This window comes from Gracilinanus agilis, chromosome 4 (genome assembly GCF_016433145.1).
Source record: "Gracilinanus agilis isolate LMUSP501 chromosome 4, AgileGrace, whole genome shotgun sequence".
Classification (NCBI taxonomy): domain Eukaryota; kingdom Metazoa; phylum Chordata; class Mammalia; order Didelphimorphia; family Didelphidae; genus Gracilinanus; species Gracilinanus agilis.
The window spans coordinates 43,776,379-43,801,421 of record NC_058133.1 but is presented as its reverse complement, the minus strand read 5'-3'; the positions used below and the strand labels follow the sequence as shown (position 1 = coordinate 43,801,421).

The 25,043-nt window shown below is 36.5% G+C and overlaps 1 protein-coding gene across 1 annotated transcript in view; it reads right to left on the bottom strand.

The window, feature by feature from the left end:
* Positions 1 to 25,043, bottom strand: part of COL24A1 (collagen type XXIV alpha 1 chain) — a 407,511-nt gene that overhangs the window by 341,636 nt on the left and 40,832 nt on the right. The window contains exons 4-5 of the mRNA XM_044674850.1: positions 14,749 to 14,802; positions 7,916 to 7,969 (exon numbers count right to left, since the gene is read on the bottom strand). Of these exons, the coding sequence (XP_044530785.1) occupies positions 7,916 to 7,969; positions 14,749 to 14,802 (108 nt within the window). The remainder of the gene's footprint in view (positions 1 to 7,915; positions 7,970 to 14,748; positions 14,803 to 25,043) is intronic.

The following is a 25,043-nucleotide window of genomic DNA, read 5'->3' as shown; positions in this document are numbered from 1 at the left end:
TTTTTTTTTTAAAGTCAAGTCACACAGGGTCTAGGTGGCTCAGCAGATTGAGAGACAAGCCTAGAAATAGGTGGTCTTGGGTTAAAATCTGACCTCAGATCCTTTCTAGCTGTGTGACCCTGAGCAAGTCACCGAACCCCCATTGTCTAGCACTTACTACCCTTTTATGCATAAAATGTTGATTTTTAAGATAGAAGGTAAGGATATAAATAAGTAAATAACACTAAGTATTAATTAATTTATTACTCAGGCATAGTACTAAGCATTGGGAATGTAAAGGAAGGCAAAAGCTGTTCCTGCCCTCAAGGGACTCTCTCTCAATCTAATGGGAAGAAGACATGCAAACAATATATACAAATAAGATAAATACAGGATGAGTTGGAGATCATCTCAGACAGAAAATATTAAGGGTGATCAAGAAAGGCTTATTGCTAAAACCGAGAGTTTAGCTTTGACTTAAAGGAAGCTGAGAGGTAAAGATGAAGAGGGAGAGAATTCTAGGCAGAGTAGGAAGACGGTTCAAGGGATAGCAAGGTCAGTGTCCATAGATCTCAGAGTAGGTGGACCGAAGGTGTAAGAAGACTGGAAAGGAAGAGAGTAGCTATGTTTTGAAGAACTTTGAACACCAAAGAAACAATTTTATGTTTGATCCTGGAGATTACAGAGAGCCATGGGAGTTTTAATTTTAATTTTTTTTTATTTTAAACCCTTAACTTCTGTGTATTGACTTATAGGTGGAAGAGTGGTAAGGGTAGGCAATGGGGGTCAAGTGACTTGCCCAGGGTCACACAGCTGGGTGAGCCATGGGAGTTTAATGATTGAGGCTACACTTTAGGAAAATCACTTTGATAGCTGAGAGAATGGACTATCGTGGGGAGACATTTGAAGCAGGGAGACAAGACTGCAATACTCCAGGCAAAAAATGATAATGGTTTGTATCAGGGTTGTGGCAATCAGAGCAGAAAAAGAGGAATCTATAATCTATATTGTGAAGAGAGTCTCAGAAAAACTTGCTAACAGAATGAATATGGGAATGAGGCGTAGTTGTAAGAGAGAGTGAGATGTCAAGGATGACACCTAGGATATGGATCCAGGTGACTGAGAGGTACCCTTAACAGTAATAGAGAAGTTAGGGAGGGGAGAGAAGATAATGAGTTCAGCTTGGGAATTTAAGATGATCATTCTTAGGAGTTAGGACACACCTTCAATTCAGATAGTTCTTCAGAAGCTAAAGAGAGGGATGTCCAAAAGGGACTCATCCATCATTCTAAGAATTACTCTGCTTAGAAGCTGAAAATCACATTTGTTTAGGACCCAGGATTTAATATGATTATCAATGGGTCATTGTTATTGCAACTTATTAAAGCAGAAGCTTTTCATCAAAATGGCTAAAATCTGAAGTAAATGCTGTCCCCTGGCTAAGGGGATAGGAGCAATACTGACTCTTTTTTAAGGGTTCTTAAAGAATCCTTCTTGTAGCTGGTTTGACTACTAGCAGAATGCCGAGGGCAGAATTGTTATCACATGGCAGGGTTATGATGCAGGCTCTGGACTTAGCATGAATCTTCAAAGGGTTGTTACAAAACTATTTTGTGTACTTCATTGGCAGCAGTAAAGATCTATATCTACACCTAATAAAAAACAAAATAAACAAATAACCATATAACACTTGATGACATCAACAAAAAAGTGATTCAATAGAGGGAATGAATGCTTGAAAGTCTTAAATGGAATATACTTTTTTGCATGTAATTTTTGTGGAACTTATTAGTAAGGCAATATTTCCACAATTAGTCTCATAATGGAAGTTCTATGATCTCAGTTAATGAGATGAATAGCTCTTGTCTACTTTATTACATTCTACTTTATTAACACTGTGGGGGAATTGCAATGAAGCTATTACAATTGCCATGTGGCTCTTTGATCTCCTAATGTTTAACAGTTTAAAGACATAGCTCTCAAGGGGCTCAAGGCCAGGCATGATTCTAATGAGAATTATCTTTATATTTAAAAATTGGTACTGGAGCAAAGGTGGCAGAATAGAGAAGCACTCAGCTGAGCTCTCCTAAATTCTAAACAACACTAAAATAATGTCCCAAATCGAAATCTGGAGGTAGAACCAACAAAAGATTGGGTAAAATAATTTTCTACCCTCAACAACTTAGGAGATTGACAAGAAAAATACATACCTTGAAGGTATGCCTTACAATGATCAGACTGGCTACTGTGACAGAAAATGGAAATTATATATATATTGGAGGAGATGTAGAAAAATAGATACATTAAAGCACTGTTGGTAGAATTGTGAACTGATCCATTCATTCTTAAGAATAATTTGGAATTATGCCCAAAAGGCTATAAAACTGTGCTTAACCTTTGACCCAGCAATACTACTACTAGGTATATCCCAAAGAGACTTTTTTAAAAAAGAAAATATCTGTATGTAAAAAAAAATTTATAACAGCTCTTTTTGTGGCAATGAAATGGAAACTGAGAGGATGCCCAATGTTTGGGTGATTGAACAAATTTTGGTATATGAATATGATAGAATAACATAGTGCTTTAAGAAATGATAAGCAAGGTGATTTCTGAAAAAAACTGGAAAGATTCATATGAACTGATAAAAAGTACAATGTGCAGAACCTGGAGAACATTGGACATAGTAACAGCAATACCAAACAAAGACCAGCTATGAATGGCTTAGTTACTCTCAGCAATGCAATGATCTAAGACAATTCTGGAGGATATATGATGCCTTTAGAGAAAGAACTGATGGAATATGAATGCAGGCCATAGCACACTTTAAACTTTTTTTTTCTCCAGTTTTTTTTTTAGAGGATCTGCATTTCCTTTTATTCCCACACACTATTCTGAAACCAGTTTCTAGGATGAAAATGATGGAAACTATAGGAGGAAATTATCTTTGTTTCTTAAAGTTGGTTTAAGGAAATTTACTTTTCCTCCTTCTCCTGGGGTCATACACTTGACCTCATCACCTACTGACTATTTGACCCAGAGGTATGTGAAGGAAATCATTGAGTCAATTGAGTCATGAAAATAGAATAACAGCTAGAAAAATGCAATTGAGTCAAGAGATCAAGAGAAAGGGGGCAGGGCAATTTCCCCTGCATTGTCCCTCACCCTCTTCACTGCCCTCCGTGGGTGGCACAGGTAAAATAGAAAGCCATAGTTGGCTCCCGAGATATGATATGTGAGAGTTAGTGGGCAGAGAGAAGATTTGATAAACTGAGGCAAGAGCAGACTTTTCACTCTTCTCTTCCATGTTTGTTGCTAACTGGACTTACCTGTATAACATGGGTAGGGGGCCCTCATGGCAGCCACAAGCTAAATGTAGCAATAGCAATAAGGAAAATACCTTTTATATTCTATTTTTTCATTTGTTCCCTACTACTTTTGATTAATAAAATTATTAATTTATGGCCAGTCTTATAATTTTCACTCTTAAAAAGTCAAGATAGAGGGGAGTAAAACCATGTGGATTCTGTAATGCACTGTAGATATTGGGAACGGAGGAAAGCTCAGTGATGCACCATGGATTCTACAAGGGAATCCAGAAAGATAAATAGGAAACTCAAAATGAAGAGCTGAAGACAGAAAGAGAAATCATTGCAATGAGGAGAAAAACTGGATTGGTTTGTAGAGACTGAGATGGGTACACAAAAAATTCGCCAATCAAATTCTTTTTGGAGGGTACACAATATAGAATATTGCAAGTGCTCCTAATGGAGGATAAATACAAACTCATAGCATGGTCCTGTTAGAACAATGTCAGAAATCTGATATTAAGTAAGGAGAGCCTACAGTAAGAAAAGGAGTTTTATTTCTCTCTTTATAATTTATTCAGGAACAAAGAATATCAAAGAAGAGATTAGAATACTGACTGTATTGGATAGGACTCTAATAATTGATTATCTGGTAAGTTTTTATTTTGCTTCTATTTTCTCTGCCAAGGAAAATGATCTTAGGAACTGAAAAAGCGGCTAATAGGAGATGATAATCGATGTCAGTAGGGAGGCAGCAAGAGGGTATTTTGCTGCCATGGATGAATTCATGTGAACTCAGAACTACTCATCCTTGTCGTGACTTCCAGTCACTCCATCCCTTAGTATTTTCCCAGGACAGCACCCCTACCCCAGTTTCTCTCCTTCCTTCCCAGTATTGACTCTACAGCCAATTTATTTAACTATATACTATCTTCAATTGTCTTTATCCCTTTGTCCCTTTGTCTCTTGCCTTGCCAAATCTCAGTCCTCATCCTGTTCTTTTATCAGCTTCCTTAATCTCTAATTATATGGGTTACTTATAAATTTATGGTATATAATCTCACCAAGGCCTCTCTGTTACAAGTCAAGACTTTCAGTAATCTTCCCCAAGTTTCTATCAATCTCCACAGACTCAAGCCCCCATATTTCAGTAAAGGGTAACACTATCCTTTAAGTGACCAAAAATTGGCACCCTTATAATCATCTTTGACTCTTTACACCGCCACAACCAACACACATCCAGTAAGTTGTCAAGCCTTGCCAGTTTTACCTTCCCAATATCTCTCATATCCATCCCCTTCTTTCCACTCAAAATGCCACCCCCTTAATTCAGGCCCTCATCACTTCTTGCCAGGATTATTGCAATAGCTTCAAAACTGATCTTCCTGTCTATCCCCTCCCTCTTCAATCCATCTCACACAGCTGTCCAAATTATCTCCTTGATGTACAGGTCTGAGGACATCATTTTTTTTTCCTTAAAAAACTACAGGAGGGACAGCTGAGTGGCTCAATAGATAAAGAACCAGAGCTGGAGATGGGAGGTCCTCAGTTCAAATCTAGCCTCAGCCACTTCCTAGCTGTGTGACTCTTGGCACCTCACTTAACCCTAATTGCCTAACCTTTACTACTACTCTTTTGCCTTGGAACAGATACTTGATTCTAAGACAAAAGATAGGGGTTTAAAAAACCGCTACAAGTGCTATTAATTGCTTCTATGATAAAATAGAAATTTCACTGGCAATTAAAGTCAATCATAACCAGGGTCCAGCCAATCTTTCCAGGTTTAGGTTTACTATGTGATACTTTTATTTTTTTATTCAAATATATTTTATTTTTCCAACTACATTCAATAACAATTTTCCACATACATTTTACAAAATTGTAAGATCCATATTGTCTCCCTCTCTCCTCCCTCTCAGAGATGGTAAGTAACTTGATCTGGATTAAACGTGTATTATCATGCAAAACATAACTCCAGATTAGTCATTGTAATCATGGATAATCATATAAAACCAAAGCCCCCAAAAAACTAATATGGAAGATAATATGCTTTGATCTGCATCTGAATCCAACAGTTTTTTTTTCTTCTGGAGGTGGATAGCATTCCCATTATAATCCCTGTTATATGTCCCCCAGAATTGTCCCAGATCATTGTATTGCTGAGAGTAACTAAGTCTTTCACAGTTGATCATTGTACAATATTGCTATTACTGTGCACAATGTTCTCCTGGTTCTGCTTATTTTGCTCTGAATAATTTCATGCAGATCTTTCAAGCTTTTTCTGAAATCATCTGCTTATCATTTCTTATAGCCCCATAGTATTCCATGAACAATGTAAACCACAATTTGTTTAGCCATTCCCCAAATGATGGACATCATCTCAATTTCCAATTCTTTACCATCACAAAAAGAGCTGCTATAAATATTTTTATACAAGCAGGTCCTTTCCTCCACTTCCTTTTATCTCTTTGGGATACAGAACCAGTAGTGACATTTCAGAATTAAAGGATATGCACAATTTTTATAGCCCTTTGGGCATAGTTCCAAATTGTCCTCCAGAATGATTGGATCAATTTGCAACTCCACCAACAATGCATTAGTGTCCCAATTTTGCCACACACACCCCCACCTCAACATTTATCACTTCCCTTTACAAACATATTAGCCAATCTTATAGGTGTGAGGTGGTACATCACCAGTTGTTTTTAATTTGCATTTCTGTAATCAAAAGTGATTTAGAACATTTTTCATATGATTATTGATAGCTTTGGTTTCTTCACCTGGAAATTGCCTTTTCATTTCCTTTGATCGTTTGTCAATTGGGGAATGTCTTATATTCTTATAAATTTGACTTAGTTCTCTAAATTTGAGAAATTAGACTATTTTCAGAGAAATTTGGTATTGGAAATTTTCCCACTTTGTTGTTTTCTTTCTAATCTTGGTTACATTAATTTGTTTCTAAAAATACTTTTCAATTTAATATAATCAAAATTATTCATTTTACACATTATAATGCTCTCTATCTCTTGTTTGGTCATAAATTCTTCCCTTCTCCAAAGATCTACCTGGTAAAACTACTTTATGTTCACCTAATTTACTTATGGTATCACTCTTTATCTAGATATATCTAGACATATCTACATCTAGATCATATAGCCATTTTAACCTTTTCTTGGTATAGGATGTGATATATTGGTCTATACCTAGTTTCTGACATACTGTTTTCCAGTTTTCGCAGTAGTTATTGTTGGTGAGCTCTTATCTCAAAAGCTAGGGTTATTGGGTTTGTCAAAAACTAGATTGCTAAGGCCATTTAATCCTGTATATTCTGTATCTATTCTAGTCCATTGATTTAGTATCAGGCTATTTTGATAATTATTGCTTTATAATACAGTTTGAGATAGTACTACTAGGTCACCTTCCTTAATATTTTTATTAATTCTCTTGATATTATTGATCTTTTGTCCTTCCACATGAATTTTGTTATTATTTTTCTAGTTCTATAAAATAACTATTTGGTAGTTTGGTTGATATACCACTGAATAAGTAAATTAGGCAGAATTACCATTTTTATTAGAATTATCTTGGTCAATCCATGAGGAAATAATATTTTTCCAACTTTTTAAACATGCTATTTTTCTTTTGTTGTTCTGTGTTTCCACCAAACTGGCCTACATACTTTTTTTACCCATATCTGAAATTTTATCTTCCACCTCTTGGCATCAGCTTTGACATTCTAATGGGTATGAGATAGAAACTTAGTGTTGCTTTAAATTGCATTTCTCTAATGATCAATTAGAGAATAGCTTAGCAAATTATGGTATGTGACTGTAATGGAATACTAATGTACCATTAGAAAGGATGAAAAGGACAGTTTCAGAGAAACTTGGGAAGACTTCAACAAATGATTGAAAGAGCAAAATAAGCAGAAGCAGGAAATAATTTATAATGTAATAAAACAATGAATAAAACAATAAAAAGATCAATTTTGAAAGATTCAATTGCAATTCAATGCAATGATTAACCACGAATCCAAAAAATCAATAATTAAGATGTGATCCATTTCCTGATGAAGACTTGATGACTAAAAATGTTTTTGGATGTGTCCTATATGGGGATTTTGTATGCTTAATTATGCATATGTTATAATGTGCTTTTTTTTTAAATTTTGAACCAGTAACAAGGAGAGGGTATTGTTATGAATTCAGGTCCTTTGGAAATCCCATGCTCTTTCATCAATCTTGTGACTTCCATATATTGTTATTTTATTTATATAAAGATACTATAAAATATTATATTAGGTACAGACTTTACTCTTATCTTCAAGATAAGAATCATAGACCTTGACAAGAATTGGGATCCCATCTTGAATCTTAAGAGTTGTTTCTACTTGCTGATGATAACCCTGTAGAAGTGCCATTGTACAAGTGCCATGTAGAAGTGTCAAGGATGGAAGAAAGAGGAACAATGACAGCTCCCTTCTAGGAATCCTCTCCTCCTCTCCCATCCTGAAACCTCAGACACATCCTCTTTCCAAATGCTCAGTTTCCAAAGATAGATCTTTAGTACTTTGGTGCCATGTTTATTTATGATCAGAAAAATCATATGACTTTTATGAATGAATCACTTACCTTTGGACCAGGTAGCCCAGGCAAGCCGGGATTCCCATGTGGTCCTGGCATGCCCTGTAAGTAATGAAAAAGCAATGTCAGTCACAGAATAGATAAGATGCTGCTTTTAATACAGTACTTTACTATTAGGCAGCTGATGGTACGGTAGACAGGCTCCACTGGACCTGGGGTGAGGAATGAATTCAAATCCAGTCTCAGATACTTACTATTTGTATGACCCTGAGAAAGTTAATTGATCTCTTAGTCAATCAGTCAATAAATATTCATCAAGTGTCTATTATGTACCAGGTAATGTGCTGTGCCAATTGCTGGGGATTTACAAAACCAGATAAAAGACAATCCCTGTCTTCAAGGAGCTCACAGTTTAATGGGGGAAATAATAAGCATACAAACAATATATATCATGCATATAATATATATCAGATAGATAAGAAATGAATAAGAAAGAGAAGGTACTTGAATCAGAAAGGATTGGGAAAAGCTTTTTATAAAAAAATGAGACTTACAGGTTGCCAGGGAAGCCAGTGGGCAGAGATGAGCAAGAACAACATTCTAGGCATGAAGGACAGCCAGAGAAAATGTTCTGATCTGAGAGATGGAGTATCTTATTCATAGAATAGTCAGGAGGCCAGTTTCACTAGATTAAAGAGTACATGGCATGGAACAAGTTGTGTAGTGTAGTGTAGACACTCTATGCACTATAGATGACAATTCTACCTATATTAATTTACCTATTTTGGTAAGACAGATGGGAAAAGGCTAGACTATTACGGACTTTGAATGACAAATAGAGAGTTATGTATTTGATCCTGAAGGCAATAGGGAGTCATTAGAGTTATTGAGTAGGGGGTGGATCAATGATATGATTAGACCTTCACTTTAAAATAACTCTGGTAGCTAAATAGAAAATGGATAAAAAAAAAAAAAAGAGAGAAACTAGAGGCAAGCAGACCCATCAGTAGGCTATTGCAATAATTTAGAAATGATGTGATGAAGGCTTGTACCAAAAGCCAAAGTATCAGAGAAGAGAAAGAAATACATTCAATTAATGTCAAATCAACAGGCCTTGTCAACAGATCAGCTTTGGGGGAGGCAAGATTTGAAAGTGAAGATATAAGGATGATATCTAAGTTTTGAACCTGAAGGTCTAAGAACAGTGTTGTCTTCTAATGTAATAGTTTATCAGTTTATTATTAAATAGGAAGGTTTTGAAAAGAAGCAGTGTTAATGATAATCATGTCAAAAAAAAAGAAAAGAGGATTGATGAATCATTTAAAAATAGAAATAAGAGAGCAAAAGAAAATGCAAAATGAGGCTAAGATAAGCAAAGCAGAGTTGGAACTACCATGTTAAAACTGAAATATATATATGTTTTAAAAGCTGTATGTAATGGAGATTCACAATTTCATATGTGGTCTTTTGTTCTTTGAATATGGAAATGTTCATTTCTCTTAATGCTTATCTAGTTCATAGTAATAAAAGAGAAATTTTTAAATTTAAATTTAAAAATTAAGTAATAAGGAAGGTGGTAAGAGGACTGAGAGGATTTAAGAGAAAAAATAATCAGTTCGGTTTTGAATATGTTGAGTTTGGACATCTAGTTTCAGATGTTCTGGACTGATGGAGATATGAGATTGGAAGTGAGCAGAGAAATTAGGACAAGATAGGTAGATTTGAGAATCATTAGAATAAAAATAGTAATTAAATGGGAGCTGATGAGATCATCAAATGAAACAGTAAAATATGAGAAGTAAAAAGGACCCAAGGCAGAAATCTGTGAGACAACTATGATTAGAAGGCATATCTAGATAAAAATCCTGCAAAAAGAGACTGATTAGAGGTCAGATAGGTAAGAGGAGAACCAGGAGAGAGTGGTGTCCTGAAATCCCAGAAAGAAATGAGTATCAAGGAGGAGAAAATGAACAACTATGCCAGGGTTTGCAGAGAGGTCTAAGAAAATGGGAATTGAGAATAGACCCTTTGATTTGTCTGTTAGGAGATAACTGATACGGCAACTTTGGTTCACCACTGGGGTCAAGATGAGGTAGATAGAAGAAAATGGCAAGTGCAGAAGAGATAGATAGCCTAGGACAGAATTGAGAGATCAAAGGACTGGAGATCATGGTGCATATGAAGAGTGGAGTTTAGTAAGGGAAGGCAGAAGGAGAGAGAGAAAAATCAATAGATTATAGTCAGCTAAGGAGGTTTTAGAATTATTACACAGAAAGGAGGAACATTTACGGGTAACAACAAGGATAGGGATATTCCATTTTTGTGTATGGCTGAGGTGGGGTGGGGAGGTAGGTCATAGGAAGTGAAGAGGTTGCAGAACTGAGTGAGGAGGATGTTTGAGGGAGAGTCAGTGCATATGTTGAAGTCTTCTCGAATGATGGCAGGATTCAGGGAGGAGAAAAAAAATTGAGCCACATGCCAAACTCATTAAGGAAGGAAGGGGATTGATCTGGAGTTCTAGAGCTAGTGGATACCAGGATTTTGATTGGTTCATATAGGTGAATAATCATGGGTCTCAAATGAGGAGAGATTACTGAATGATGGGATTTGGGGAAAGAACTTAGAAGTTGCAATGGGGAGTAGAGAGTGTTCCAACTCTACCACCTTGACCAGTGAGCCAATCATTCCCATTAAGTTCTTCTTCTCCACAGGATAACAAATAACAACAACAACAATAATAAATGCTGACATTTATATGACACTTACTATGTACCAGATATTGTACTAAGCATTTTACCATTATTATCTCATTTGATCCTCACAACAACCCTGGGAAACAATGAATGAATGAAAGTTAAGGTTTAAGAGTCATTCACACCTTAGCAAGAATGCATTGAGTCTAAGTGCTTTCCTCAGAATACCTAGTTGCTTTCCTTCAAATTATGGTAGAGTTTTTATAGGGTCTGAAAAAGAGCAAGAAGGTGGAAGGAATGAAGGGAGGGAGGGAGAAAGGAATTTGGGGATGTATAGCATTTGTGGAGAGGGCATATCGGTAGAGGCTTTGCAGAGCCAAAAGACAACAGTAGGACACAAGGATCTTGAAAGGGCAGACTGTACAAGGCTGTCAGGAACTGGGTGGGAGATAAAGATAGAAGAATGGTTGTCAAAGAGGAATTCTGTATTTCAGTATTTAACCAGAAAACCCAGTCATTCCCCCTGTTCTGAGAAAATATGTAACCTGAAACAGCATCTTACTGTCTTACCTTCCCATCTTTCCAATGTTCTTCTCCTACTGGTTACCCAGAAATTCTCAGGTGGGTGCTATTTTACTCGTATACAATTTAAGCCTTGGTTCTCTCAGACGTTGACAGAAACACTTAAAAATTGGGTGTATTGCTAGTATCTGCATTTTTCTTTTGAAAACACACACACACACACACACACACACACACCAGGATCCCTCATCTCTGAATGAAATGGGCAATCTTAGTTAAAAGTTGGGGGGAGAGACTAGCTGTAGCACAACTTTTTAATTTATGTTACAAATAAATCTTTTGTTCAGCAGACGTAATTTTAGAAATATGGCAGCTCCTTGGGGTAATTTATTTTTCTCTCTGAATTTCTCCTCCCCCCTGGTTTCTGCTCCCATACTTTCCACTATGTAACCCAGGAATGCACTATTTTAAGGAAGCCCACTCCCCTTCATTCCCCAAAGCCAATGAACCTGACCTTCACCTACCACGCAGCAGATGGATGAGATCACTGCAGAACTAAAAAATAATGTTACAAGTAGCAGTAGACTAGCTCTGCTGTTGCTGCTGCTGCTGCTGCTGCTGCAAATTTGATAATCTTCCTTGGACATGCTCACAGAGAATGCCTTGGCTGGGTGTTTATAGCCAAACAAACAAGGCTCCACGTGTTTCTTTGCTTCTTTGGAATTGGCAAAGTCAGGGTAGTCTTTAAAGATGCAGGCTACTTTATGGAGGAAACAGGCATAGTCTATCCCCGAGGAAGACAGGATAAAACATGACGAGCCGTCCAATCTCACAAGCATTAGTTATAGGGAAGGCTTTCTGCTAGGGGCTGGGGATATAGAAGGAAAAACATGTTTTTCTAATGAAAAGAAATAGTCCTTGCTCTTAAGGATCTTACTTTCTTGAAAGCAGGGGTAGGATACAGAATATAAACAGAAAAATCTTTACAGGCTAATTTAAGAAGGAAGAGGATTATAACTAGAGGGTCCAGAAATGGTTTTATGGGGGTGAAGTAGAATAGTTCATTTTTTTTATGCCCTTTAGCTTTGTCCTACTGAATCCTCATTCTTGTTACAGTTCTGGGTCAGTGGCTGTCCTTTTTTCTTTTCTTTTAATTTTAAATTTTTATTTATTACATTAAGATACCCACTTATAACTCCCTTCTTTCCTCCCTTCTCTACACTAGAGAAGGCATCATTTGACAAAAAAAATACATATATATATATAAATTCTCTTGCTTGTTTCTACTTATAAATTCTTTTTCTGTATGTGAATATACACGAGTTATTCGTCAAACAATATTTCTGTTACTGACTATAACACTCTTTTGATTCTGCTCATATCACTCTTCATGATTTCATGTAGATATTGCCATTTTCAAAAATTGACCTGTTCATACGGTACAGTAGAATGCCATCACAATCATATTCCACATCTTGTTCAGGCATTTCCCAATTGGTGGACATCCCTTCAATTTCTAGTTTTTTGCCACTACAATGAGAGCTGCTACAAATATTTTAGAATGTATAGGTTCTTTTCCTTTTTCTCTAATGTCCTTAAGAAATAAGCCTAATATTGATATTGCTGGTAGATATAGACCAATATTTTATACCGCTTACCAAGATCAAGTCATCTTTTTTCATTCGCCTTTTGTTTAGATAATTTTAGCATCTATATAAAGGTTACATAGTGTAATGGTTAGTGCTGGACTTAAATTCTGGGGGACTCGATCTCTTATATGAACCCTGGCCATGATGCCCCCAATTGCTGCTTCTTCCTATCCTGAATTTAGATAAATACAGAGACAGAGATAGACAGATGAAAATACAGAGAAAGAGTATTTATTAGGCACTTACTCTGTGCCAGGCACTATAAATAATTTATATTTTGTATTTGTTAATGCCTACATGTTATTGTGCCTTGATAGCATGTAAACTTCTTGAGTACAAAAACTCTGGCTTTTTTGTCTTTCTATCACCAGAACTTGGTACGTAGTAGCAAACTTAGTACATTGTAGGTGCTTAATAAATTCTTCTTGGTTGATTGAATGACCCCAACTTTAGCACTTACTAATTATGTGGCGTCAGAGGAGTCAATCAGTCAATAAATATCCATTAAGGGGGCAACTAGGTGGAGGCTCAGTAGATTGGGATCCACACCTAGAGAAAGGAGATCCTAGGTTCAATCTCATCTCAGATACTCCCAGCTGTGTGACCTTGGGCAAGTGTCTTAACCCCGTTGTCTAGCCCTTACCATTCTTCTGCCTTGGATCCTATACACAGTATTGATTCTGTAATGGAAGGTGAGGGTTCAAAAAATAAAAATAAATATCCATTAAGCATCTACTAAGGGCTGGACACTGTGCTAAGAACTGGGAATAAAAAAAAGTAAAAAAAAAATAAAGTTCTTCAAATGGTCAACATATATATATAAGTAGTTTTCAGATGAAGAAATCAAAGCTAGCAATAATCATATTTAAATGTTCTAAATCACTCCTGATTAGGGAAATACAAATTAAAATAATGCTGAGACACCACCTCACACCTATCAGACTGGCCAATATGACAGTTAAGTGTTAAATGTTGGAGGGGATGTGGCAAAATTGGAATACTTAATGCATTGCTGGTGGAGTTGTGAACTGATCCAACCATTCTGAAGGGCAATTTGGAACTATGCCCAAAGGGCTCTAAAACAATGCATTCCCTTTGATCCAGTAATACCACAACTAGGTCTGGATCCCAAAGAGATTTAAAGAAAGGGAAGGACATATTTGTACAAAAATATTTATAGCAGCTCTTTTTGTGGTGTAAAAGAATTGGGAATCAAGGGGATGTCCATCAATTGGGGAATGGCCAAACAAATCGTGGTATATTTTGGTCATGGAATACTATTTTGTTGTAAGAAGTGATGAAAAGGATGATTTCAGAAGGAACTGGAAAGACCTATATGAACTGATACAAAGTGAAATAAGCAGAACCGGGAAAACATTGTGTATAGTAACAGCAATATTGTACAATGATCAACTGTGAAAGACTTAGCTACTCTCAGTAATATAATGATCCAGGAAAATTATGAGGGACTTATGACAAAGAGTGTAACCCACCTCCAGAGAAAGAACCATTGGAGTTGGAATGCAGATCAAACCATACTATTTTTTATTTTAGTTTATTTGACTTTTTATTTAGGGGTTTTGGTTTTATATGAGTATGCTCTTACAAAAAAGAAGAGCAATATGGAGATAATACATGTATAATCCAGATCAAATTGATTACCAGCTCCTGGAAGAGGGAGGGAAGGGAGAGAGGGAGGGAATTTGAATCATGTAGCTTCAGAAAACTTATCTGGAAAATTGTTATTACGTGTAATTGGCAAAATAAAATATTTTTGCCAAAAAAGATAGTCTCTGCTCTCCAGGAACTCACAATTCAGTGTCTCAGAAAATTAAGTCACAGAAAATTGTAATCTTTGTTGGTAAAGGGAGTCCATACACCAGGTTCCCCAAGCTGAAGAAATGACACATCCTTTATCTATTTGCAGGTTACATCAACTATCCTCATTTGTAATATATAATCATTTTCATAGCAGAGGAATATTCATAGAGGAGGAATATTCAACCCATTTACTCACCCTTGGACCTCTCCTTCCTGATGGACCAGGTAGACCAACAGGGCCTGGTGGACCCTGGAGAAAGAAAGAAATGAAGTTAAATGGGACAGTAGTCACATTAGCCCTCTTTCCATAGGTCATAATGAGTTCAAATTGAGGCAGCCTCTTTGCTTTCCATTTCCCTGCTCCCAGCTGATAATGATTTAGTAACAACATCAACCCCCTCACCCCAAACAGCAGGGGCAGGAGTTGGAACTCCAGTGTCCTTTTTAATCTGGTCAGAAATAACAGCGGGGAAGCCTGTGACTCATGCAGCTGACTACCCAGAATGGTTTGCATAGGCAATTGAACGGGCAGTTTTGTGGGTAACATTTACCTAAATTTACTTTTACTAGAGAGAGGGACTCAATTTAGGGTTTGGAGTCTAAGAACTACAGATTTTCAAGCACACTTCAAACTGGGGGTCCCTAGGAAAAATTAAAGCTCTGTGGATTTTATGTACTTTTAAAGGAAGTATGCCAAGGCACAGTGTAATGTGTGGAGTAGAATTATAACGAAATTCGTCTGTTCCCTCCAATGGTAAAATTACATTACACTAGTTATTGATCTGGTGGGTATCTACTCTAGCCAGGCCTTATACTGAATATAGTATTAGGGCTAAAAATAAACAGAAAATTCAAAGGAATTCCAGTGTATGGAAGTCTTAAAGTCCTTAAAGGTTAGCTTTTAAAGAATAATATTTGTTAAGAGCCTACCGTGTGCTAGACAGTGTGTGCTAAGATTAAAACTATTACACTTATTCAAATCCTGGGAAATGTTGGTCTCACCTTGATTGACAAGGGAGGCAGTTGGAGAGATTGGAATGTTCCCAGATGCCATGATCCAGGGGCAAAAGTTGGTTGGCCTGAGAGTATAAATACCCCTAACAGCCACCTGGAAGGGTTCTCTCTCTGACTTTGGATTTTAGTCCCTAGATCTTTAGGTCTCTGAATCTTCCTAGCTCTTTAGGTCTCTGGGTCCCTGGGTGGTGAAGGGAGGAAGGGAGGTCTGAAGAAGAAGAGGATGGTAGGATTTGACTCCTTCCTGAAGGCTGTGAAGGCTAGTGTATCACCAAAAACTGATAATGAGAAACTGAGACGAAATCACCAACACAGCTGTATCAAGGGCAGTCACTTTTCTTCTTTGGCAGTGGCCAAGCTCAGCTAGAGGGGTTGTCAAGAATAAAGCTCCAGCTTCTACTAAGTCAATAGCCTCCAGCCCTGAGTGATTATAGATTATAGATATTAGATTGGCAGGATCTCCAATCCCCAGTCCTTATCCTGATTATCCTTTCCCTAATTATAGATTACAGATAAAAGTGTTCAATAAGTACCTTCCAAGTGGTCTTTATATCATGACCCATAGGGAGGGAGCAATGCAGTCAGATAAATAAACATGATCCAAGGCTAATCAGAGCCCAATATTAATAATTGATCAACCCCAGGTTGGACCTGAAAGGGTTACCCATCCACCTAACTTTTTGGGGTCCTTCCCTGGGCAACTGTTATTGAGAGGGGAAATTATAACATCTAGCAAGGGTGATTGGGGTTGGTGTCCCAGCACCTAGGGAGAATACAAAGATACATCTACCTCACTGGTATCCATATCTCTTGTTATCCTTGACTTAAGATCATGCAAAGAATACAAACCAACTTTGACGTGATCCCTTCCCTCCTGACCCCGCAAAAAAGAATCTAATGGAGATAGATATGGTGACTCAGTTGTCTAACCAAAAGTGACTCTAAAGGTTAATTTTTTTAAAAAACAATAATAGATTGCTCCCTATTTGCTTCATTTCATGGGGTATGGCAGGGAATAAACCCACAATTTCCTCAGTGTAAAGAAAGGAAGTCTGGGTCTGTACTTCCAAGGAATTTAGTAACTCCTTAGTAATTTATAGCTTTAGACATGTGTCAAACTCAAATAGAAATGATACCTGCAGATGTCTTATTGACTTGGAAAACCACAAATGAACATTATCAATGTTGTATTGTATTTTTATGTGTTTTGTTGATAATTTCCAAATTACATTTTAGTCTGTTTCTGATACCTCTGCTAAGGAAAATAGAATGCCAGCCCTAAAGTCAAGAGACTTGAATTCAAATTCTACCTCACACACACTAGCTTATGGTCATCTGCAAGTAGCTCAGTCTCTCAAGAGTTACAATTTTCTCATCTACAAATTAGGCTTAACAGTATTTAGACTACCTGCCTCTCAGGTATGAGAAAAACCCTGCAAACTTTACAAATTTACATAAATATGGAGTCAAATCTGATTTCTTTGGGTCAATCCATGGAGTTTTAAAGTGTGGCATACTTTGTGGACTATGGAAAATACGGTTCAAGCATATTACCACTCTTCTGCTTTGGAACTGACACTTGGTATTGATTCTAAGATGAAAAGTAAGTTTTAAAAAAAAGCCTACGTAGGGTCAGATCATACAAAGTAGGATGTGATGAGCTATCTCAGAAACACTTATTAAAGGCCCTTTGAATAGTGCTATTAAGAGTTGTTCAGGGGTAACATCTGTACCCTTTCTTCATAGATCCTTGAAGTCTTCAGCTTCCCTAATCTCTTTTTCTCCTTTCTTCTCAGCAGAAGAGAAAGCACTCTTCTCACCCCCCATAATTTACTCCTCTCTATTCCTCTCTACCTGTTCTCTTAATCCCAATAAAATGTAATCTCCTTGAGGACAGACTATTTTACTTTTTTTGCTCAGCATTTGTATGCAAAGAGCCTACTAGAGTTCTCTGCACATAGTAGGTACATAATGCATGTTTGCTGAAATGTACTGAATTACATTCATCCACTTCTATTGGTCTTTATGTCCTTACTTCATCAGTTAAACATACAAAATCTCTCCTGACTTCTCCTCCTCATCTAATAAACATACCAAGTTTGCCCCTTTAAAAAAGGGAGAGAGAACTTCCCTTGATCACATTAGTCTGTTAAGTTATCATAGTCTCTCCTCTCCTTTGATTAGAAAAAAAATCCAGAAAGTTGTCTACACATGGTTCTACAATTTCCTCACCACCCATTTACTTCATCACTTGCAAAATCTGGCTCCAATTCCCACTATTCTAGTAAAAGAGCTCCCTCCAAGGTCTCTAATGAACTCCTTATTGCTAAAATCCAATTATCTTGTTTCAGTGCCCGTAGTTCTTAAACTCTCTGCAGCATTTGACAACACTGACTACCCTCTCCTTGATAGCCTCCCCTTCCTTGGTTTGGGCAACACTAAACTCTCAGGATCCTTCTTTTCCGTTCTCGATGGCCTCCTCTTATCTTTTTGGATATTTCTTCATCTTCCACTTGACACTTAAATATAACAATATTCCAAGAGTCTCTCCTGGGCCCTCTTCTTGCTTTGTACTCTTTCTTGGTGAATCTATCCATTCTCATGTCTTCACTTATCCATCACCTCTATGCAGACAATGCATAAATCTTCAGGTCCATTTTCAAGATCACCTCAGAATTACCCCAAAGTCTTAATGTTCCCTCAAATTTAAACATTTCCAAAATTTAACTCATCATATTCCTTCCTGAAAGACCCACCCCCAACATTATTATTTCTGTAATGGTGTACTATCCAGGCTCCTGTACAATTTAGAGCCATCTTTAATTCTTCTGTTTTCTTTACTGTATGCATCTCTCATTTGTAAAATGAGTGGCTAGAAATAGATTCTCTCTGAGGTTCCTCTCAACTTGCAATTCTATGTCCCTACAATCAAATCAGTAGCAAAATCCCTTGGATTGTTTGTAATGCCTCTCATGCTCATTTCCTCTTTTCTATGTTAATGGTTACACAGTTATTCAGGCCTTTATCTCTTCTAACTTAGATGACAATAATGCCCTCTTTAAATGATCTTCCTTTCTCCAGTCTATCTCATCTTCAATACATCCTTGAAACTGAGTTGGTACAGTAGATAAAGCTCTGGGATGACCTGAGTTCAAAATTGGCCTCAGACAGCAGATAATTGATTTAGAAAAATATAGTAGTAAGTTTTGCCAAGTAAGTCATAGTATGAATGATAAATTACTTTTAATATCATAGAATTGTAGAACCTCACAGTATCAAGGGGCCTTATGGGTTACTTAGTAAATCTGGTACATTATCAAGAATTCCCTCTACACTTCACCTGGCTATTGGTCATCCAGCATCTCACTTAAAGAATCTGATGAGGAGGCACCCATTACTAACCTTGGAAGCCCCCTCTATTTTTGGAGAATTTTAATTATTAATGTTTTCCCCCTTGAATCAAGCTTAAAGCTGTCTCTCTACTACTTATATTCTTCTCCATTGCTTGCATCAAGTGACAACTAATATCCCTCTTTCCACAGAAAGCCTATTCCAACCAACCTCTCTTAATTTTAGTGCCTTCTCTCTGTTAGGCATTTCTCATTTATCCCATATATGGCTTTCTATATATTTGTTTGCATGACTTCTCCCCAGCTAGATGGCAAGCTCCTGGAAGTCAGAAATTATCTTTTGCATCTTTTTGTTCCCCCAGCACTTAGCAGAGTGCCTGGAACATTATAGGAACTCAATAAATATTTATTGATTGATTGCTCTTTGGGGCCAAGCGAAACAAATTAAATCCCTCCTCTACAACAGCCCTTCAAATACTTCAAATACTAGCCATTATTATTATTAAAAGGTAATAGTATCAGTATAGTAGTTTTTAGCTCATTATGTTCCTACTCTAATAAGGCATTGTATTAAAAATGAAAATGTAAAAAGGGAATTTAGTTTGGAAACATGGTTACTATGACCCCCTCTACGTCTTCTCTTTCCCATGCTAAACGTATTCATTTACTTCAAACCACCCTGACACAGCACCATCTTGAGGATCTTCACCATCCTCTCATGCTCCTCTGGATGTTTTCCAACTTAAATATCTCCCAAGATGTGGTGCCCCCAAATGGACACAATACTCTCAATGTGGTCTGACCAGGGCCAGTGAGAGGGCTATCATTTCTCTTGTCCCAGAAACTGAAAAAGTAGAGGGAGGAGGAGGAGAAGGAAAAGAAGCAGATCAATCCTTTTGGTTCTGTCTCACTTCCTTTCCCTCCCTGGTTATGATCCTTCCAAATGGTCTCTGGTGTCCTTTATAACTCAGGTTTTATGATTATACACATTCTTTTTTATATAAAATATGACTATATCAACTCAAGTCTTTAAGAAAAAATTTCTACTGGCATTTTTCTTGCCAGTAGAAATGGGTTGAATAAAAAGGTCCCTATTGATTTGCCAATCTCCTGGGGACTGAGGATCACATATCTGTGAGATGGCTGACTGAGGCTGAATCTCCAAGGTTTTGAGGTACAGCATGTGGCTAAGGACTTGACTTTTCTGGACCAAAAAATTGACCAATGTTGTGACCAAACCCCAGGCTGTAGCCTCATCAGCTACACACTATAATCAACTCAACTTACCAATGTACTTTTCAAACCAGTTCTTCCCTCTTGCCAAAAGTCTGGGTTACTATAATTCCATTTTAAAAATGTTCTTTCACTGTCAAATTCCTTGAATGAGTATTGAAGTCAGTAATAAAAATGTATTAAGCACGTACTATGTTTCAGGCACTGCATTAAGTGCCGAGTCTACAAAGAAAGGCAAAAGGTAATCCCTACTCTCAAAGAAATTATAGTTTAATGGGGGGAACAACTACGTTTGGACAAGATTTTATATATAAATTTTATACATCTATATATATAATTTTGCTCAAATTGTCAGTGCTTCATATGCCCTCAGTTTTCTGTGTATTATACTTGTGTAAATGTTATAGCTTCCAACAGAATATAATAAGCCCTTTGAGGATAAGAAATATATCACGAGGTACTTGATAAATGTTTGTTGAACTAAATTAATGAGATAAGAGAAATATTCTAAGGCTCATTATCTTCATTTGAAAATTGGACATAAAATTCATTTCACTACTATTTTACAATGTTACTCTAAGGACCAAATGAGCTTGTGGGCATCATAGGACGACTTGTGAGCAAAAAAAGAACTGTGTAAATGAAAATTATTCATAATTACAATTATTGCCACTATTATTAACTATATTATTATATATTATATAATGTATAAGTATATATTAACTATATTATTATAGTTATTATAGTTGTGCTTCCCTTGAGGTCCTACTCAGATTCATCCTTGTGGCATGGAGGAGCTCCTGGGTTCTTAAAAGTTATAGTAGGCTATATTGGGGTATCTGAGGGGTGCAGGGAGGACTAGTACCTCAGATGTGAGCAATTGCTATGTACTTTTCAAGGGCTGTTCATTCACCTTTAGTGTCTGCTGTTACCCAGCTCTCAGCTGTGGCTCCTAGAAGCAACCATCTTAGCAAATGGGCTAAACCAAGTTGAGGAAAGCTGATAAGCCTCAAAATCCATCAGTGACTTAGGAGGACGTTAATCTCAAATGTGTGAAGACTTCTCCTGTCAAAATGGGTGGATGAGAACAATTGTTCCAGTAGCCACGAAGGCAGTTTAAGCAGGTACTCTGGAGTGCCTAGAGCATGGTCAGACAACAAAGAAACCAACGTCTTCCACTGCATCCTGGCCATCACCAGTCATCCTTTGCTACTGGACTTCAGTGACTTTGGAAGAGAGAGTGAGGCTCATGACTCTGTGCAACTCTGCCTCACTTAAATCTAACACATGTGCAAGTCAAGACGTCACCCCATGATGTCATTGACCCTCTTTGAAAATGAAGGACAAACAACAGAAAATGGGATATATCAGTGGAGCACTGATCCTAGCTATTTCTGCTAAGGTAGCTCATCAACACACTGCATATCGCCTTTCTGGTCTTGCCCAGTTGAGACAGGGTCATCACCAAGTGATGGTGACAAGATGGAGAATATCTTGGCCCCAGACCAAGGTAATAAAAGTAAATACGATTTTTTCAAATGCCAATGACTCTAAAGAAGATGTATTACCATCTACTTTGCTGCTGAACCCTAAGGACCATTGGGACTTTCCATGTGACTTGCAGCTGAAACTTCCTATATGTATTGTTTCTCCCTATTAGAATGTGAGATCCTTAGCGGCAAAGACTGTTGTGACTTTCTAATCACATCCCTAGTGCTTTGCAATATAAAACTTTGATAAGTCAGAATAATAACTAGCATTTAGAGTTTTAAAGTTTATAAAGTACAACTATCATCTTATTTTATTTTTGCAACAACTCTGAAAGTTAGGAGCTATTATTATCTCTATTTTACAGATGAGGAAACTGAGATAGACAGAAATTAAATGATTTGCCCAGTCACACACCTAGTGAGACTGGATTTGTCTCAGGTCTTCTTGACTCCAGGTTTAGTATTTTTCTTTCATTGATGAAGAAGGAAGAGGAATTATGACTTAAATTAGGAGAGGGCATACCCACGCTGTCCAAGACACAAATTCTAAAAGTACTGAATGTGTAAATATAATTAATAATAAAATATGAATAATAATTACTATTATGATTTATCTATGCTGTGATAAGATCAAGAAGGATTTCAATATAAAAAACAATATAAAAAACTTGGGAAACTATGGTCAACTTCTCTTTATCTTTGTGTAGAAGAAACTAGATTTGCCAAACCAAATTCCCTTTTTACAATTTCATTTAATATAATGCCTTATAGAGCTGGAATGTAATCAGCTAAAAACTACTATACTGATAATATTACCTTTTTTTTTTTAAACCCTTACCTTCCACCTTAGAATCAATACTGTGTACTGGTTCCAAGGCAGAAGAGCGGTAAGGGTAGGCAATGGGGGTCAAGTGACTTGCCCAGGGTCACACAGCTGGGAAGTGTCTGAGGCCAGATTTGATAAATTACTTTTTAATGATAATAATAATAGCTAGTATTTACATATCACTTTAAGTTTGCAAGGTGCTTAACAGATATTATCTTATTTTATTTTCAAAACAATCATGGAAACTAAGTGCTATTATTATCTACATTTAACAGAAGAGGAAATTTAGGCTAAGAGGGGTCCAGTGACTTCACCCAACTAGTAAGAGTCTGGGATTAGATTATAACTCAGGTCTTCCTGCCTCAAGGATTAGTGCTTTATCTACTGTACCACCTAGTTACTTCAAGATAAAAATATTGAAGATAAATATTTGGGGGGGGGGATTCGATAAACAGATGAGTCTTTAATGTCTTTGTATTGTTTAACACAGGACCTTAATACATTTTTATTGAATAAAAGTATGAATGATTCAATGCCTTTGAGTTACATTTCTATTTCTCATCACAATTTCGTTTAGAATGTTAATTAGGTTCAAAAAGTAGATTTTTTTGTTGCTAGTTACTAGCTCTAGTTACTAACCAGTTACCAAGCAAAAGATTTGTCATATAATAGTGTATACACACAATATTTATAGTGATATATACCAAACTATATTAAGTGTTGCGCAATACATATCAAATGACTTTCCAGTAATAACCACAAAAAAAAAACCAGTCTTAGAAAGTAGCATCATCTTCTCCATGCAATGGTTTCTGGATCTACACCAATGACTCAAGTATATGTCATCTAGCATATTCATCAAACAAGTCAGTATCATAGATAATCCTCTTTAGTTTGACTGCACTAAAGAAAATATAAATTTTATATAGATAGAACTCAAGGAAGATATATGGTTACAAACACAAAAGGTGAGAAGGTAATACTTATTTTTTCTAATTACTTAACTCCTCATGTTTTGGAACACTACAGCAAATCTTTAAAAGATTTCACAATAATAATAACTCACATTTGAATAATCTCTTTAGATTTGTAGATTACTTTCTTCAAAACAATCTTGCGGAGATAATTGGAACAAATATTTCTATTCTGTTTTACAAATAGGGACATTGAGGCTCTCAGAAGTTTAATTGGATTACCCATGATCACATTGCTAGTGATCAGCATGGTTTGCTGATTGAATGAATACTCAGTATTTAATCTGTGATATCATGTTTTAAATCTGCATATCACTGTGAAGCTATGTTAATAACGACCATAATAATTCAATGAAAAGTGAAAAAGGCAATCAATCTACTCCTAACTCTGTGAACATTTCTCTCTCACAACCTCACCAAATGAATGGTGGGACCTTTGGTTCTGCCTCTTGGATGTTCCAGCTCCATTTAAGACCCAGCTCAAATGCCATCAACAACAAGAGAGAATTCCTAGAATATAAACCCCTATAGAGCAGGCAGGGATTATTTTGTTTGTTTTTTCTTGATTTGCTTAGTACTGAATGTAATTCTTAACACATAATAAGTGCTTAATAAATGTTTGTTTAATTGGATCAAATAAATTTTTTCTTCTTTGTTAAATTTCTGTCAGAGAGATGAGGCCTTATTTAATCTTCAAATGCATAATTATTATACCTTTAATATATATATATATGTATATGTGTATATATATATATATATATATATATATCCCATAGCTTATAAACAAAATCCCGAAATGCAATCCTTGGTCAGCCTAGCATGACGTTAGCTATTAAAAGTTCTATCTTCTTATTGATTGATAGTACTTCTCTGCCAAGTAAGTCTACCAGTGGAAGAGTTACCACAATGTTTATGCTGGCAATAGCTGAGAGGGCATAAATTTAAATACTCTGGAAGACCCCGAAACTCCAAATGAATCTGAGATTTTATTGATGTCAGTATCCTTTCCACCAATATGGCTTTTAACCCATCCATGCCTGGCCATCCCACACAACTCATATATACCTTCTCCTATAATTTAAGTAAGCACATTATGTTTTTTCTTTAGTCCACCTCATCTGTTCTTCAGACCCATTTCTTAACAGGAGGACATATTAGTCATGTAATTATAATAATTTTTAATAGAGAAGGCTGCATCCATTTTTAGCAACTGGAATCTCTGGCTGAATTTCAACTGAAAAAAAAAAAAGACATCTGGTTTGTCTGCAACTTCACCAGAACTAAATGCTCCTACAATCTGCCAATAATAAAAAAGGAAAAAAAACCACCACCCAGCAAAAACCAATAGCTGTGCTAAAATTGCTCTTATTGGAACTACATCTTATAGGAATCATAAATTCATTCATTGTATTCAGGATAAGTTTCTGTCACAGGTTTGGCTTGCTCTGTATACTCCATTCCAAAGCTCTCTTAAATTCTCAGTAAACTAATTTTAGGAAGACACATTTAAAAGCAACTTACAGGCATTCCAGGTTCCCCTTTAGGGCCTCTCAGATTCTCCATTTCAAGCATCGTGTTCAGATCCTCATAGTAATAATAATCAT